This window comes from Leucoraja erinacea, chromosome 7 (assembly GCF_028641065.1).
Source record: "Leucoraja erinacea ecotype New England chromosome 7, Leri_hhj_1, whole genome shotgun sequence".
NCBI lineage: Eukaryota > Metazoa > Chordata > Chondrichthyes > Rajiformes > Rajidae > Leucoraja > Leucoraja erinaceus.
This window is the reverse complement of record NC_073383.1, coordinates 5,100,379-5,118,706: the sequence shown is the minus strand read 5'-3', so window position 1 is coordinate 5,118,706 and position 18,328 is coordinate 5,100,379. Positions and strand designations below refer to the sequence as shown.

General features: G+C 47.6%; 1 protein-coding gene across 1 annotated transcript in view; it reads left to right on the top strand.

Moving 5' to 3' along the window:
- The first annotated feature begins 14,836 nt into the window (after nucleotides 1–14,836).
- cops8 (COP9 signalosome subunit 8) overlaps nucleotides 14,837–18,328 on the top strand; it is a 33,546-nt gene continuing 30,054 nt past the window's right edge. The window contains exons 1-2 of the mRNA XM_055637676.1: nucleotides 14,837–14,991; nucleotides 15,963–16,033. Of these exons, the coding sequence (XP_055493651.1) occupies nucleotides 14,911–14,991; nucleotides 15,963–16,033 (152 nt within the window). The 5' untranslated portion in view covers nucleotides 14,837–14,910. The remainder of the gene's footprint in view (nucleotides 14,992–15,962; nucleotides 16,034–18,328) is intronic.

The window sequence follows — 18,328 nt, the reverse complement described above, 5'->3', positions numbered from 1 at the left end:
AATATTGCAAAGTTTAAGAGACTGGGAGAACTGGGAAGGGGAAGGGGATGGAGAGAGAAAGCAAGGGCTATCTGAAGTTAGAGAAGTCAATGTTCATACCGCTGAAGAGTAAACTTCCCAAGCAAAATATTTTGCTTGAATTGGAGGAACAGCACCTCATATTTTGCTTGGTTAGTTTACACCCCAGCAGTATGAACATTGACTACTCTAACTTCAGATAGCCCTTGCTTTCTCCCTCCTTCCCCTTGAACCCCTTCCCAGTTCTCCCACTAGTCTTACTGTCTCCGACTACAATCTATCTTTATCCCGCCCCCTCCCCCTCCCCAGACATCAGTCTGAAGAAGGGTCTCGACACCGAAACGTCGCCTATTCCTTCTCTCCAGGGATGCTGCCTCACCCACTGAGTTACTCCAGCACTTTGTGTCGAACAATCCTAGTTCCAAACATACGCTGGTACCATCCACCGACTCTTTCTCCACTGTATCGACAACTGCATTGGAGCTGCCTCCTGCAATATTGCAGAACTCATTGGTTTTATTAACTTCACCACTAACTTCAAACTCCCCCTCAAATTCACTTGGACCATCTCCGATACATCATTCCCCTTTCTTGATCTCCCTGGCTCCATCACAGGGGGCAGACTAGTGGCTGATGTCCTCGACAAACCTTGTGACTGCCACAGTTATCCGGACTGCACTCTCTTCCACCCTGCCTTTAGCAAAGACACTATCCTCAACTCAACCCATCTGTCTTTGCCGCATCTTCTCCCAGTACGAGGCCATCCATTCGAGGACTTCCAAGATGCCGTCATTCTTTAGTGAAGGTGGGTACCTCCAGCTGTCATAGATGGGTCCCTCACCTGCATCTCCTCTTTGCCCCATAGCTCTGCTCTCCCTCCCCTTCCTCCCCAGGTGCAACAAGGACAAGAGTTCCCCCATGTGGAAGACAAATTAATATCCTTCTTTATTTAATTGGAATTGAACAAGGTAACAAAAGGGTGTATTGGAGAAGAGAATTGTCCTGATCAGGTGTAGAAGAGAATCCGTGGGAAACAGCAAAGAAGATTAGATGTTCTTATCTCCTGTTTTGGAATATGTTGAAGGGTGGATTGGTAAATGTAAACATGAAATAGTACAAACTAATAGGGTGGCTCGTTTACATTTCTGTAAAGAGATAACAGTGGGTCACCCACACTCCCTACCCGCTAGTAGCGTAGATATGTTGCAGTAAATGGGAGGCGTCTGATCAGCTTGGAATTGGGATGGTGACGTGGGCCGCTTGAAAGGTGAGTGTGGTGGAGGCTCGCAGGAGTCCAGCCAAAAACTAGTCGGACACGAGTTGTGTGCATTAGACGCGTTTATTCTTCTCCAATACAGCTCCCTACACCTCAGCTGACACGGGCGTTGCCTGGCCTTAAATAACAACTCTGATAACATCCCCGTGACTCGCATCTCCCCCACTAAGACACCGTCCTCTTGAGCCGATGATTCGTTGTGACCTTGAGTTGTCACCAGGTGCCGCCACGCGAGATAGAATAATGTCAAGATTGCCTTGTTTTGCATTTGAATGTTCTAAGTTCTATGTTCTCACATGGGCAGCACAGTGGCACATTGGTAGAGTTGCTGCCTTAAAGCCCTGTCCCACGGTACGAGTTAATTGCAAGAGCTCTCCCGAGTTTGCCCTGATTCGAACTCGGAGATTTACGGTATTGGCCACTCGTCGGTACTCGAGGCTCTCGTGGACATTTTTCAACACGTTGAAAAATCTTCACGAGTCTTCACGTGCTTACCTGCCGTTAGCGAGTCTTCCCGAGTACCTGCCGTTACGAGCCGCTAAGAGACGTCCCCGAGCTCCGACGTACCCGCTACGTTCATTCTTCGTGCTTACCACAAATTTGATTTTTTTTTAAACTCAGGAGAGCTCTTGGAATGAACTCGTACAGTGGGACAGGGCTATAACAGAGACGCAGGTTTGATCCTGACCACAGATGCTTGTCTGTACAGAGTTTGCACGTTCTCCCTGTGACCTGTGTGGGGTTTCTCCGGGAACTCTGGTTCCCTCCCACACTCCAAAGACGTACAGGTTTGTAGGTTAATTGGCTTGGTGTAATTATAAATTGTCCCTTGTATGTGTAGGATAATATTAACGTGCGGGGATCACTGGTCGGCTCAGACACGGTGGGCAGAAAGTGTCTGTTTCTGCGCTGTATCTCTAAACTAAAGTAAACATTCACACGGACCATCTCTCACCATCACAAACATAGAAACATAGAAACATAGAAATTAGGTGCAGGAGTAGGCCATTCGGCCCTTCGAGCATCCAACTCAGTATCCCGTACCTGCCTTCTCTCCATACCCCCTGATTCCCTTAGCCACAAGGGCCACATCTAACTCCCTCTTAAATATAGCCAATGAACTGGCCTCAACTACCCTCTGTGGCAGAGAGTTCCAGAGATTCACCACTCTCTGTGTGAAAAAGGTTCTTCTCATCTCGGTTTTAAAGGATTTCCCCCTTATCCTTAAGCTGTGACCCCTTGTCCTGGACTTCCCCAACATCGGGAGCAAACTTCCTGCATCTAGCCTGTCCCACCCCTTAAGAATTTTGTAAGTTTCTATAAGATCCCCTCTCAATCTCCTAAATTCTAGAGAGTATAAACCAAGTCTATCCAGTCTTTCTTCATAAGACAGTCCTGCCATCCCAGGAATCAGTCTGGTGAACCGTCTCTGCCCTCCCTCTATGGCAATAATGTCCTTCCTCAGATTTGGAGACCAAAACTGTACGCAATACTCCAGGTGTGGTCTCACCAAGACCCTGTACAACTGCAGTAGAACCTCCCTGCTCCTATACTCAAATCCTTTTGCAATGAAAGCTAACATACCATTCGCTTTCTTTACTGCCTGCTGCACCTGCATGCCTACCTTCAATGACTGGTGTACCATGACACCCAGGTCTCGCTGCATCTCCCCCTTTCCCAATCGGCCACCATTTAGATAATAGTCTGCTTTCTGCCCCGTTTTTGCCACCAGTACCGCTGGCACATGACCTCCCACATCAAGACAGAGACTTGGAAAATTATAATCCTGCTTATGCCACTGCAGTAAAATCTTTCTCACATGCGTATAGCTTCAGTTTAGTTTAGTTCACACATTCCGGGTCCGCCACCTTCAACATGAACCCCCACCGATTGCGTTTTCCCATCCCCTCTGGTTTCTGGGGAGACCATTCCCCCTCGCCACCCCTTCCAACGCAGCCCCTCCTATTCCCAGGTCGGCATCTGGGTAGTGTTGTAGAGCAGGGGGATCTAGGTATACAGGTGCATGGCTCCTTGAAGGTCGAGTCGCAGGCAGATAAGGTGATCAAAAAGGCTTTTGGCACTTTGGCCTTCATCAGTCAGAGTATTGAGTATAGAAGTTGGGAGGTCATGTTGCAGTTGTATAAGACGTTGGTGAGACTGCATTTAGAATATTGTGTTCAGTTCTGGGCACCATGTTATAGGAAAGATGTTGTCAAGCTTGAAAGGGTTCACAGAAGATTTACGAGGATGTTGCCAGGACTAGAGGGTGTGAGCTATAGGGAAAGGTTGAGTAGGTAGAGTCTCTATTCCATGGAGCGTAGGAAGATGAGGGGAGATCTTATAGAGGTGTACAAAATCATGAGAGGAATAGATCGGGTAGATGCATAGAGTCTTTTACCCAGAGTAGCGGAATCGAGGACCAGAGGACATAGGTTCAAGGTGAAGGAAGAAAAGATTTAACAGGAATCCGAGGAGTTACTCGTTCACACAAAGGGTGGTGGTGGGTATATGGAACAAGCTGCCAGAGGAGGTAGTTGAGGCTGGGACTATCCCATCGTTTAAGAAACAGTTGGACAGGTACATGGATAGGACAAGTTTGGAGGGTTATGGACCAAGCGCAGGCAAGTGGGACTAGGGTAGCTGCGACATTGTTGGCATGTGTGGGCGAGTTGGGCCGAAGGGCCTGTTTCTACTATGTATCATTTTATGACTTTCTTGGTCTCTAGGTACTTTGCGCTGCACCCATGGGCACAGCTCCATCGGGAACATCTCCAGGAAGCGCTGCCTCAAGAATGCTGAATCTGTTATCAAGGAGGCCACCATTCAGGTTTCCCTCTTCTCACTGTTATCAGCGGGCAATGGGTACAGCAGCCTGAATTTCCACTCTACCAAGCTCAGGAACAGCTATTTTCATACAACTATCAGGTTCTTGAACCTACCCACACAATCCTAAACCCACCTCAACATCAGAAAATGCCAGCTGACCTCTTTTTTTCCAATTATGTTTTTGTATTATTATATATTTTTTGAGTATAGGAGTAAGGATTTAAGTATAGGAGTAAAGAGGTCCTTCTGCAGGGCCCTGGTGAGACCACATCTAGAGTATTGTGTGCAGTTGTGGTCTCCTAATTTGAGGAAGGACATGCTTGCTATTGAGGCAGTGCAGTGTAGGTACACAAGGTTAATCCCCAGGATGGCGGGACCGTCATACAAGGAAAGATTGCAAAGACTGGGTTTGTACTCACTGGAATTTAGAAGGATGAGAGTGAATCTTATAGAAAGTTATAAAATAATAAAAGGACTGGACAAGCTAGATGCAGGATAATTGTTCCCAATGTTGGGGGAGTCCAGAACCAGGGGCCACAGTCCAAGAATAAAAGGGAGGTCATTTAAAACTGAGATGAGAAAAAACCTGTATCACCCAGAAAGTTGTGAATTTGTGGAATTCTCTGCCATAGAGGGCAGTGGCGGCCAATTCACTGGATACATTTAAAAGAAAGTAAGATACAGCTCTAGAGGCTAGCGGAATCAAGGTATATGGGGAGAAGGCAGGAACGGGGTACTGATTGTGGATGATAAGCCATGATCACAATGAATAGCGGTGCAGGCTCGTAGAGTCAAATGCCCTCCTCCTGCACCCATTTTCTATGTTTCTATGTTTGACAAAGGCTTCTTTCTTTTAGAATGTTATGTTTTTTAATATATATAGTTTTGCTTATTGTGAGTTTGTCTTTCTATGTTCCTGCAATGTTGCTGCAAGCAAGATATGTAATTGTTCCCACACCATTATAATTGTTTATCTGAACCATTCTACATTTCCTTGAGCATCATCCGCCTTTCTGTCATGTTCACACCTTGCCCTTCCATATATCTGTATCTCCCTCTCTCCTGACTATCAGTCTGAGCCGAAAAACGCCACCTATTCCTTCTCGCCAGAGATGCTGCCTGTCCCGCTGAGATACTCCAGCATTTTGTGTTCTCTCATCGGTGTAAACCAGCATCTGTGGTTACTTCCTACACAACAAACTTAAACTTGAAATCACTGGTAAAATGACATAAAATGAGAGAAGGGAAAGTTGTGAATTATATAAACTGGTCAGATGGCTCCATCTGGTGGTGGTTCCTGTTGTGGAAATGGATTCATATCCACGGACAATACTCCTTTTCTGCCACCAACATTCAGGATGCACTGCCCCCTACCTGTAACAGCCTCTTCCTGCCCCTTCCAGTTGACAGTGTCTTTTCTACCCCTGGTTGTATTGCTGGGCAGGCTGCCCATCAGTATAAAGCAAAGATACTAGAGGATACTAACTGCTCTAGTATCTTTGGTATATAGGTTTAATATGGAAAGGTGCTTTAGCCCACCAAATTCATGTCGGCCATCCATCGCACAGCTTACAAAATGCAAATTGGAGGAACAGCGACTCATATTTCGCTTGGGCAGCTTACAACTAAGTCTTCAGTCTGAAGAACGGTCTCGACCTGAAACGTCACCCATTCCTTCTCTCCAGAGATGCTGCCTGTCCCGCTGAGCTACTTCAGCAGTTTGTGTCTACCTTCAATTTAAACCTCTTTCCAACACCTTACAACCCAGTGTTTAAAAAGGAACTGCAGATGCTGGAAAATCGAAGGTACGCATAAATGCTGGAGAAACTCAGCGGGTGCAGCAGCATCTATGGAGCGAAGGAGATAGGCAAAGTTTGTAGAGTCTGAAGAAGTGTTTCTGCCCGAAATGTTGCCTATCACCTTCGCTCCATAGATGCTGCCGCACCCGCTGAGTTTCTCCAGCATTTTTGTGTACCTTACAGCCCAGTGGCATGAATATTGATTTCTCTAACTTTAAGTAACCCTTGCATCCTCTCTCTCTCCACCCCTCCCCCACCCATGTCATAACCCAGTGGCGGACTGGGTCTAAAAATATTGGTTGCCAGGAGACAACAGGGGCCCACTTCATCAGGGGCCCACTTGATATAGGGGTCCCACTTCATCAGGGGCCCACTTGCCATCGAGCAAGCTGACACCCTGGCCAGTCCGCCACTGTCATTACCGGCTTCAGTCGTCTTGTTAAGTCTCATTGTCCTTTATCATCGTTACTTCTTTGCGAATCTATTATTCATTTGTTCTACACCTCTCTACATCACTGTTTATATCTCTCGTTTCCCTTTCCCCTGACTCTCAGACTGAAGAAGGGTCTCGACCCAAAGCATCACCTATCCCTTCTCCCCAGAGATGCTGTCTGACCCGCTGAGTTACTCCAGCTTTTTGTGTCTATTCTCGGTTAAAACCCGCATCTGCTGTTCCTTCCCACTCATTCACACTAGTTCTATGTTATCGCATATTCTCATGCACTTTCTACAGGTCAGGGGGAAATTTTACAGTCACCAACTAATCTGCAAACCTGCACGTTTATTTGGGATGTGGGAGGAAATCGGAGCACCGGGAGGAAATCCACACGGTCACAGGAATAACATGCAAACTCCACACAGACAACCTCTGAGAGCAAGATTGAAACATGAAAAATAGGTGCAGGAGTAGGCCATTCGGCCCTTTGAGCCTGCACCGCCATTCAATATGATCATGGCTGATCATCCAACTCAGTATCCTGTACCTGCCTTCTCCTCATACCCCCTGATCCCTTTAGCCACAAGGGCCACATCTAACTCCCTCTTAAATATAGCCAATGAACTGGCCTCAACTACCTTCTGTGGACGAGAATTCCAGAGATTCACCACTCTCTGTGTGAAAAATGTTTTTCTCAACTCGGTCCTAAAAGATTTCCCCCTTATTCTTAAACTGTGACCACTTGTTCTGGACTTCCCCAACATCGGGAACAATCTTCCTGCATCTAGCCTGTCCAACCCCTTAAGAATTTTGTAAGTTTCTATAAGATACCCCCTCAATCTTCTAAATTCTAGCGAGTACAAGCCGAGTCTATCCAGTTTTTCTTCACATGAAAGTCCTGACATCCCAGGAATCAGTCTGGTGAACCTTCTCTGTACTCCCTCTATGGCAAGAATGTCTTTCCTCAGATTAGGAGACCAAAACTGTACGCAATACTCCAGGTGTGGTCACACCAAGACCCTGTACAACTGCAGTAGAACCTCCCTGTTCCTATACGCAAATCCTTTTGCTATGAATGCTAACATACCATTCGCTCTCTTCACTGCCTGCTGTACCTGCATGCCTACTTTCAATGACTGGTGTACCATGACAACCAGGTCTCGTTGCATCTCCCCTTTTCCTAATCGGCCACCATTCAGATAAAAGCCTACTTTCATATCTTTGCCACCAAAGTGGATACCCTCACATTTATCCACATTATACTGCATCTGCCATGCATTTGCCCACGCACCCAGCCTATCCAAGTCACCTTGCAGCCTCCTAGCATCCTCCTCACAGCTAACAAAGACAAAGTCCAATGTTTGCTCAGGGGTACTGTTGACGTAATACTCCAATTGGTCCTGTGTATGGCTGCCTAGCCAGCAGCTGTCCGTCTTTTCCACTCTTTTTTTTATTTTTAGTGAGTTTTAGTGTTTTGTTTTTAGGAGGTCTAGACTTTTTATGTGTGGAGAAGCAGCTTTTCTCCGGGCTGCACCGTCGACCTGTCCTCGCGGCCTACCAGCGGGCCTGGAGCGGCGTTTTCCTGAGGGACCGCCCAGCACCTCGGCTTCGGCGGCGGCACAGCGCTGGAGCGCTATCGCGGAGCAGAGCGGGCGATGCCTTGCCTGGGTCATCGCGCTGGAGCTCCGGTGAACTGAAGACCGTCGAGAAAAAAACATTGCGGAGCTGCAGGTCTGTGGAGCGGCCAGCCGCGGGCGACGGCGCTGAACTTAACAACGGGAGCGTGGGATCTCTCGATGAGATCGCCAGTGGTGGAGCTCCAACCGGCGCGGCCTTGTCGGCTTCGGAAGCCGCGGTCTCCGGTAAGGAAGCGGCCGTTCCAGGTGTCCCAAGCCGCTGAGAGGACTCTCCCGATGCCGGAGCAACATCACCCGGCGAGAACGGCCTGGAACATCGGGCCTCCGTGGAGGCAACCGTGGAGGCCTCAATAGGCCCGACTATGGGTGAACTGGAGATGGGGACTGGACATTGTGCCTTCCCTCATAATGGAAACCATTGTGGGTGGATGTTTTTATGTTAAAGATCTTTATTATTGTTATGTTTTGTATTACCCTTTCTGGCTTAATCCCCCCCTTCACCACCTCCAGTTTAAATTCCAGTTGGAATATTTGGAGGACCAAGCAACCAAGAAGAAGAAGACCCTTTTACCTCTATAGGGTATCAACTAACGAGTGGAATAAAAGTCTAGAAACCAAGGTTTAGAACAAGGTTTAGACTGTGTTCACTTCTAAACTTTATTCACACTCAAATTACTTAAGCATGCATGCAAACCATTGACAGAGTCATAGTCAGAGTGATACAGTGTGGAAACAGGCCCTTTGGCCCAACATACCCACACCGGCCAACATGTCCCAGCTACACTAGTCCTGCCTGCGCTTGATCCATATCCCTGCAAACTTATCCTATCCATGTAACTCTCTAACAGTTTCTTAAACTGTGGGATAGTGCCATCCTCAACTACCTCCTCTGGCAGCTTGTTCCATACACCCACCACCCTTTGTGTGAATAGGTTATCCCTCAGATTCCCATTAAATCTTTTCCCCTTCACCTTGAACCTATGTCTGCTGTTCCTCGATTCCCCTACTCTGGGCAAGATACTTTCTGTTTCTACCAGATCTATTCCTCTCATGATTTTGTATACCTCTACAAGATCACTCTGTGCTCCAAGGAATAGAGACCCAGCCTCCTCAACCTCTCCCTATAGCTCACACCCTCTAGTCCTGCCAACATCCGCATTAACATTCTCTGAACCCCTTCAAGCTTGACAATATGTTTCCTAACACATGGGTCCAGATCTGAACACAATATTCTAAATTCAGTCTCACCAACGTCTTATACAACTGCAACATGACCTCCCAACTTCTATACTAAATACTGACTGATGAAGGCCAATGTGCCAAAAGCCTTTTTGACCACCTTAACTACCCTGTGACTTGACCTACAAGGAACCATGCACTTGCACTCCTAGACCCCTCTGCTCTACAACACTACCCAGAGGCCTATCATTTACTGTGTAGGTCCTTCCCTTGTTAGAAGTCCCAAAATGTAAGAACTCACACTTCTTTGCATTAAATTCCGTCAACCATTTCTCAGCCCACCTGGCCAATTGATCCAGATCCTACTGCAATCGTTCACAACCATCTTCACCATCTGCAAAACCACCCACTTTTGTATCATCAGCAAACTTGCTAATCTTGCCCTGTATGTTCTCATCCAATTCATTGATGTAGTTGACAAACAGTAATGGGCCCAGCACTGAACCCTGGGGCACACCACTAGTCACAGGCATCCAGTCCGAGCAGCAACTTCCACCATCACCCTCTGCTTCCTTCGCTGAAACCAATTTGCTATCCATTCAGTTATCTCTCCTTGGATCCCATGTGATCTAACCTTCCAGAGCAGCCTACCATGCAGAACCTTGTGATTGCCTTACTGACATCCATTGTACAACATCTTCAGCTCTGCCCTCATCGACGCTTTTGGTCAAGTATGGAAAAGCCCAGAGTTGTGAGACATAACATCCCATATACAAAACCATGCTGACTATCCCTAATCAGCCCTTGCCTATACAAATGCCTGTATGCCCTATCCCTCAGAATACTCTCTAGTAAATTTCCAACTTCAGATGTTAAGCTCACCGGCCTATAGTTCCCTGCATTTTCCCTGCAGCCCTTCTTGAAAAGAGGCACAACATTTGCCACCCTCCAGTCTTCTTGCACCTCTCCTGTATTTAAGGATGACTTGTAAATTTCAACCAGGGCTCCCGCAATTTCCTTTGTACCCAAAAAGGTAAGGATTGCTGGTCTTAATGACTACAGGCCTGTCGCACTGACCTCTGTAGTCATGAAGACCATTGAAAGGCTTGTGCTGGCCAAGCTGAAAAATATCACAATCCCTCTGCTGGACCCTCTGCATTTTGCATATTGGGCCAATAGATCTGTGGATGATCCAGTCAATCTGGGCCTGCACTTCATCCTCCAGCGTCTAGACCGCCAGGGAACCTATGCGAGGATTTTGTTTTATTGATTTTTGCTCTGCATTCAACACCATTGTGCCAGAGCTACTACGCTGCAAACTTTCTGAGTTGACTGTGCCTGAACCCTTCTGTCGGTGGATCACCAGCTTTCTGACAGAGAGGAAGCAGCCTGTGAGGCAGGAAAGCATATCTCGGACCCGCATACGCTCAGCATAGGAGCACCACAAGATGCGTACTGTCCCCTCGCCTCTACTCTCACCACACCAATGACTGCACCTCTGTCAAGCTTCTCAAGTTTGCGGATGACACAACCCTGATTGGACTAATCCAGGATGGGATCTCTGTACTCTTTTCAGTTTGACATATTTCCTATAACATGGTGCCCAGAACTGAACACAATATTCTAAATGCGGTCTCACCAAAGTCTCATACAACTGCAACATGACCTCCCAACTTCTATACTCAATACTCTGACTGATGAAGGCCAAAGTGCCAAAATACTTTTTGACCACCTGATATACCTGCGACACGACCTTCAAGGAACCATGCAACCATCAACCATTCCTCTGCCGACCTGGCTAATTGATCCAGATCCTGCTGCAATCTTTCACAACCATCTTCACTATCTGCAAAACCACTCACTTCTGTATCATCAGCAAACTTGTTAACCTTGCCCTGTTCTGTGACGTTTCACAGAGTGCTGGAGTAACTCAGCAGGCCAGGCTGAGTATAGAAGTTGGGAAGTCATGTTGCAGTTGCATAAGAGGTTGGTGAGGCCGCATTCAGAGTGTTGTGTTCAGTTCTGGGCACCATGTTATAGGAAATATGTTATCAAACTGGAAAGGGTACAGTGAAGATTTATGAGGATGTTGCCTGCACTAGAGGGCCAGAGCTATAGGGAGAGGTTGAGTAGGCTGGGACTATTTCATGGAGCACAGGAGGATGAGGAATGATCTAATAGAGGTGTATAAAATCATGATTTGAATAGATATGGTTGAGTCTTTTGCCCAGAGTAAGTGAATCGAGGAGCAGAGGACATAAGTTTAAGGTGAAGGGCAAAAGATTTAATAGGAATCTGTGGGGTATGTTTTTCACACAAAGGGTGGTAGGTGTATGGAACAAGCTGCCAGAGGAGGTAGTTGAGGCAGGGACTATAGCAACATTTAAGAAACAGTTAGGCAGGTACACACGGATAGGACAGGTTCGGAGGGATATGGATCAAACGTGGGCAGGTGGGACTAGTGCAGATGGGGCATGCTGGGCCAAAGGGCCTGTTTCCACACTGTATCAATATGACTATCTTTCCCTCTCAAACCCATTCTCCTGCCTTCTCCCCATTACCTCTGACACCTGTATCAATCAAGAATCTATCAATCTCCTCCTGAAAAATGTCCATTGACTTGACCTCAGCTGTCTGTGGCAATGAATTCCACAGTTCATCACCCTCTGGTTTAAAACATTCCTGCTCATCTCCTTCCTAAAGGAATGTCTTTTAATTCTGAGGCTGTGGCCACTGGTCCTAGGCTCTCCCACTAGTGGAAACATCCTTTCCGCATCCACTCCATCCAGGTTTTTACCAGGCTGGGACAGATGGCAACAGCTTCACACTGTGTCCCAAAGCTTGTGTCCTGTCAGTGGCTCACGATGGTTTGGGTAACATTCAGGAATGTCTATGCATGTCACATCATGAATATTACTGAAGAACGGTCTTGACCCAAAATATAATCTATACCATTTCTCCAGAGATGCTGCCTGACTCACTGAGTTACTCCAGCACTCTGTGACATGTCACCTATCCATGTTCTCCACAGATGCTGCCTGACCCGCTGAGTTACTCCAGCACTCTGTGAAACATCGCCTATTCATATTCTCCGCAGATGCTGCCTGACCCACTGAGTTACTCCAGCACTTTGTGACTATTTTCCCTTCACCCATCTGCCCAAGCCCAATCTTCCCCCTCCTGTCCTATGTTCCTTTCCACCCATAAACCTCTCTCCGCATTTACATTTCACTCCTCTTTCAAATCTGCTCTACTGTCCCACTCACACGCGTCTGGCCCATAGCCATCTAAATCTGACCTATCCATCTATGTGTCCAAATGTCTCTTAAACAGTAGGATAGTCCCAGCCTTAACTACCTCCTCTGGCACCTCGTTACATACACCCAGCACCCTTTGTGTGAAAAAGCTACCTCTCAGGTTCCTGTTCATTTCTGAAATATTGGTCATAAATTTGGTGCAAAAATGCTCCAAAATAAGGCTCAGAATGCACCAGAGAACATCTAAAAACCCTGGCATCAAGGGACTTCACGCTTCGCGCACGTGATGTGTGCAGCGCGTACATTATTTCACATTATGTTTTTTGTAATCCTGTCATGCCACCCAACTTTTTGAAAAGCTTCGTATGGGCCTGAGTCACAAATATTTCTATAGCACATTTAAAAAACAACTCTCGTTGGCCAAAGTGCTTTACATTGCTATAAGAATAGCATACCAAACAAACTATACATATAGCCCTCGCTCAGAGGACGTCAAGAAAGGCTTGGGAGTACAAATGAGTTTTTAGTCTCGACTTAAAAGAGTCAATGGAGGGGGCAGTTCTGATGGGAAGAGGGGTGCTGTTCCATAGTCTAGGAGCTGCAACCGCAAAGGCGCGGTCACCCCTGAGCTTATGCCCAGACCGTGGGATGTTCAGAAACCCCAAGTCGGCCGATCTGAGGGACCTGGAGGTGGTGTGGTGGGTGAGCAGACTTTTAATGTAGGTGGGGGCAAGCCCATTGAGGGCTTTGTAGACATAAAGGAGGATCTTGAAATTTATTCGGAACCACACAGGGAGCCAGTGGAGAGAGGCCAGGATCGGGGTGATGTCGTCCCTTTTTCGGGTGCCCGTCAAGAGTCTCGCTGCGGCGTTTTGGACCAGTTGCAGGCGGGACAGGGAAGATTGGCTGATGCCAGTGTAAAGGGAGTTGCAGTAATCTAGGCGGGAGGAGATAAATGTGTGGATGATCTTTTCATGGTCATCAAACTGGAGGAATTGTTTTATTTTAGCTGTAGGCCGAAGATGTCTTATTGAGTCTCATTGTCCTTAACTCGTTTACACCGAACACACAGCTAACAACATGTAGGAATGAACTGCAGATGCCAGTTTAAATCGAAGATAGACACAAAATGTTGGAGTAACTCAGCGGGACTCCAGCTCCTCTGGAGAGAAGGAATAGGTGATGTTTTGGTCAAGACCCTTCTTCAGGCTCTTTCTCCAGAGATGCTGCCTGTCCCGCTGAATAACTCCAGCATTTTGTGACCACACAGCTAACAATGGCTTCATCATCGTTAATGGGCCTGTCCCACTTAGGCGATTATTTTGGGCGACTGCTGCAAAATTTTCAACATGTTGAAAATTTTTCGGTGACAGTGGGGACAATTTTTGCTGTCGTAGGTTGTTGTAGGTTACTGCAGGGTGTTGTAGGGTGAATTCCAGTAAAACTGGTCCCTGGCAGTCAATAGACAATAGACAATAGACAATAGACAATATGTGCAGGAGACTTGACTTGACTTGAGTAGGCCATTCGACCCTTCGAGCCAGCACCGCCATTCAATGTGATCATGGCTGATCATCCCCAATCAGTCCCTAAAGAGTCTAAAGAGTCGCCTAAATGGGACAGGCCCATTAACTTTTTTGCATATCTTTCATTCATTTGTTCTGCAGTTGTACAGGGTCTTGGTGAGACCACACCTGGAGTATTACGTGCAGTTTTGGTCTCCAAATCTGAGGAAGGACATTATTGCCATAGAGGGAGTGCAGAGAAGGTTCACCAGACTGATTCCTGGGATGTCAGGACTGTCTTATGAAGAAAGACTGGATAGACTTGGTTTATACTCTCTAGAATTTAGGAGATTGAGAGGGGATCTTATAGAAACTTACAAAATTCTTAAGGGGTTGGACAGGCTAGATGCAGGAAGATTGTTCCCGATGTTGGGGAAGTCCAGGACAAGGGGTCACAGCTTAAGGATAAGGGGGAAATCCTTTAAAACCGAGATGAGGAGAACTTTTTTCACACAGAGAGTGGTGAATCTGTGGAACTCTCTGCCACAGAGGGTAGTTGAGGCCACAGTTCATTGGCTATATTTAAGAGGGAGTTAGATGTGGCCCTTGTGGCTAAGGGGATCAGGGGGTATGGAGAGAAGGCAGGTACGGGAAACTGAGTTGGATGATCAGCCATGATCATATTGAATGGCGGTGCAGGCTCGAAGGGCCGAATGGCCTACTCCTGCACCTAATTTCTATGTTTCTATGTTTCTATGTTTCTATACTCCAGCTTGGTGTTATTACTTGGGGCCTACTTGATTTCAGCTGATCACCAACCTTGGCTGCAGGGCGACCTCCCGGCGCCAGGGCGGCGCTGCCCCCTCCCTCCCTCGCTGGCTGCGGCCTGCAAGTGGAAGCAGAGACACAGATAGAGAGAGACACACACAGATAGAGGAGGAGCAGCAGCAGCGTCAGGCGCGGGCAGACAAGACAAGATGCCGGCGGTGGTGATGGCGACCGGGAAATCTGTGGGTTTCAGCAAACTCCTGGAGCAGTGCGAGACCCAGGAGCTGGATGTGAGGGCCCGCATCTCCACCCCCCCACACACACGCACTCTCTGTCCTCTCCACTCCCCTCCCTTCCCTCGTCCCTCTCACCTTGCCTCCTTCTTCCCTCTCCCCCTCCCTCTACCCTCACCCTCTGCCCCCTCTATCCTCACCCCCCCCCCCCTTCTCCGCTCTCTCCCCATCTCTCCCATGTCGCCTCATCCATAGACAATAGGTGCACTCGGAGGCCATTCAGCCCTTCGAGCCAGCACCGCCATTCATTGTGATCATGGCTGATCATCCCCAATCAATAACCCGTAGAAACATAAAAACATCCCTCTCCCCTCTCTCCCCTTCTCCCCTCCGCTCCCTCCCCCATGTCCCCTCATACCTCTTCTTCCCTCCCCATTTATTCCCTCTCCCCTCTCCTCCCTTATCCCCCCTTCTCCCCTCTCTTCGCCCCTTCTTCCCCTCTCCCTCTCTCCCCCCCCCTTCTCCCCTCTTCCCCCTTTCTACCCTCTTCCCCCCTTACCCCCCCCCCTTCTCTCCCCTCACAGCCCTTCTCCCCCCCCTCTCCCTCCCCTCCCTCCCCCATCTCTCCCGTTCCATCACCCTCTTCCCCCATCTCCCCTCTCCCCCCCCTCTCCTCTCTCCCTCCCCTCCCCCCATCTACCCTCTCCCCCACTTCTCTCCCCCCCTTCTCCCCCACTTCTCCCCTCTCCCTAACTTCTCCCCTCTCCCCCCCCTCTCCCCCCTTCCCCTCTCCCCCCTCTTCTTCCCTCTCCCTCCCCCATCTCTCCCCTGTTCCATCATCCCTCTTCCCTCATCTCCACTATTTCCCCTCTCCTCCCTCCCTCTCCCCTCCACCACTCCACCAACACTCCCCTTCCCTGGTGATTGATCTTGCATTATTTCGGACCTCTTTCCTCTTCATTTGGCTGCATGTAATAAGTAATTTCATTTTTCACTGATCTTCACACCCCTTTATCTTGAATTTGCAGGCTCCTGGTGGAATAGCAACGCCTCAGGTTTATGCCCAACTGCTTGCTTTATATCTCCTGCACAATGACATGTGAGTACTGACAGATGAACTAAATGCACACATAAAATCATCGTTATTTTCCTCTGTACTAGGAGCAAGTAATTGAGAACATTTTCATTATCAAGATTTTTAAAAGCCTTTTGAGGTCTAATTAACTTCTTTGCACTCTATCCATCCTAAGTATACAGTTTATAATATATTTTGAAACTTTTGTATCATTTTATGTTTTGACTTATTTAGGTTGTATATTCCAATATTTACAAATCATATTGAATTAGGATAACAGAACTCCAATAATCTGTAATTCAACTATTGGTGGTTCATTGGCTATTACGAACGAACCGAAAGGACAAAGAATATATACAGCTTACCAAACAGGTGTATTTTAGAAAGCACCTTTGACCTCTGCGAGCGAGGAGGTCTACTCATTCTTTAGTCAGAGAATGGTAGATCTGTGGATTTTGTTGCCACTGAAGGCTGTGGAGGCCAAGTCAACAGATTTTTAAGGCAGAGATATAGATTCTTGATTGCTATGGGTGGTGTTGAGCTATGGGGAGAAGGCAGGAGAATGGAGTTCATCATCATCATCGGCGGTCACTCGAAATGAGTGTGACTGCCCTCTCCTCTCCATAGGGTCGTCTACTTGTGGGTTTGCAGATGTCTGTAGAGGCCGATCCGCGATCCACACACCTTGGTGCAACATGGGCAGTGGAGACTGGCGGTGGTTGGTAGCCGTTGAGCCCCTTTCTCTCCTTACGGTGCTTTCGCTTTGTCTCTGCGACACGGTGTAGTTCCATTCCGTGAAGTGCAGCTCCATCCTGCATGGATTTCCTCCAGGAGCTCCTGTCCTGTGTAATTTGCTCCCAGTTGCTCGATGTGATGTGGAATTTCTTCAGACTGTTCTTGATGTTGTCCTTGAAGCGTTTCTTTGGCCCGCTGGGGGCTCGCCAGTCTTCCTTCAATTGAGAGTACAGGATTTGTTTAGGGAGACGTGTGTTGCACATGCGGATGGCATGGCCAGTCCATTGAAGTGGGTGCTGCATTATTGTGGTGGTGATGCTGGTCATGTTGGCTTCCTCCAAAACACTGATGTTGGTGCGTTTTTCTCCCAGCTGATCCTCAGAATCTTTCGTAAGGATCTTTGATGGTACTGTTCCAGGGCTCTCAGGTGCCTGCTGTAGGTGGTCCATGACTCGGCTCCATACAACAAGGTGGAGAGGTCAACGGCTCTGTAGACCAGCAGTTTTGTTTGGGCCTTTAGTTCTCGGTCTTCAAAGACTCTTTTCCTGAATCTGGCGTAGGCTCCGCTGACACAACTCAGGCGATGGTTGACCTCAGAGTCGATGTCAGCTTTTGAGGAAAGAATGCTGCCAAGGTTGGGGAAGTGGGCAACGTTTTTAAGAGTGGTGTCGTCCACTTTTATAGTGGGTTGGGTAGACGGCTAGTTGGGTGGAGGTTGATGTAGGACCTGGGTCTTCTTGATATTTAAGGCTAGGCCCATGGCTCTGTATACCTTGACAAAGGCATTCAGGATGCCCTGGATGTCTTCTGCAGAGTGTGCTGCAATGGCACAGTCGTCCGCGTACTGAAACTCCATGATGGTTGTGTTACTGACTTTGCTCTTGGCCTTCAACCTCTTAAGGCTGAAGAGCCCACCGTCAGTATTGTAGAGGTTGGGATCCCCTGTGGCAGCTCTTCACCTATGAGGTGAAATATGGCAGTGATGAAAACGACAAACAGGGTGGGTGCGATGATGCATCCCTGTTTGACCCCCGTTTCCATATTGAAGGGCTAAGACAGAGCCGCAGTTGCTGAGCACTGTGACAAATGGAGTTACACCAGCCATGATTGAATGATGGAGAGGACTTGATGGGCCGAGAGGCCTAATTCTGCTCCTATCGCCTATGATCAATCAGGCCAGGCAAATCAGTCCCAAAAAATCATTTTCTTCAATGATTCTGCAGGTGAAAGATCACCTTCCCAGACCACTCACCTCCTGCACCCTCTTCCTGATTCTCCTCCTGATTCACTGGAAAATTCATTGTTCTAATCTATAACATTTAATGAAAAAGTGAGTTAAATATATAATGCATAACTATGTTTTGCACACTATCTATTGTACTTAAGTTTGATTAAATTGTTTTTACGTGTAGTATGTGCATGCTAAACACAAATTTTCACTGTACCTTAGATAGATACAAAATGCTGGAGTAAGTATTTGTTGAGAAGGAATGGATGACATTTCAGGTCAGGACCCTTCTTCAGACAGATGAAGAAGGGTCTTGACCCAAAACGTCAGCTATTCCTTCTATCCAGCGATGCTGC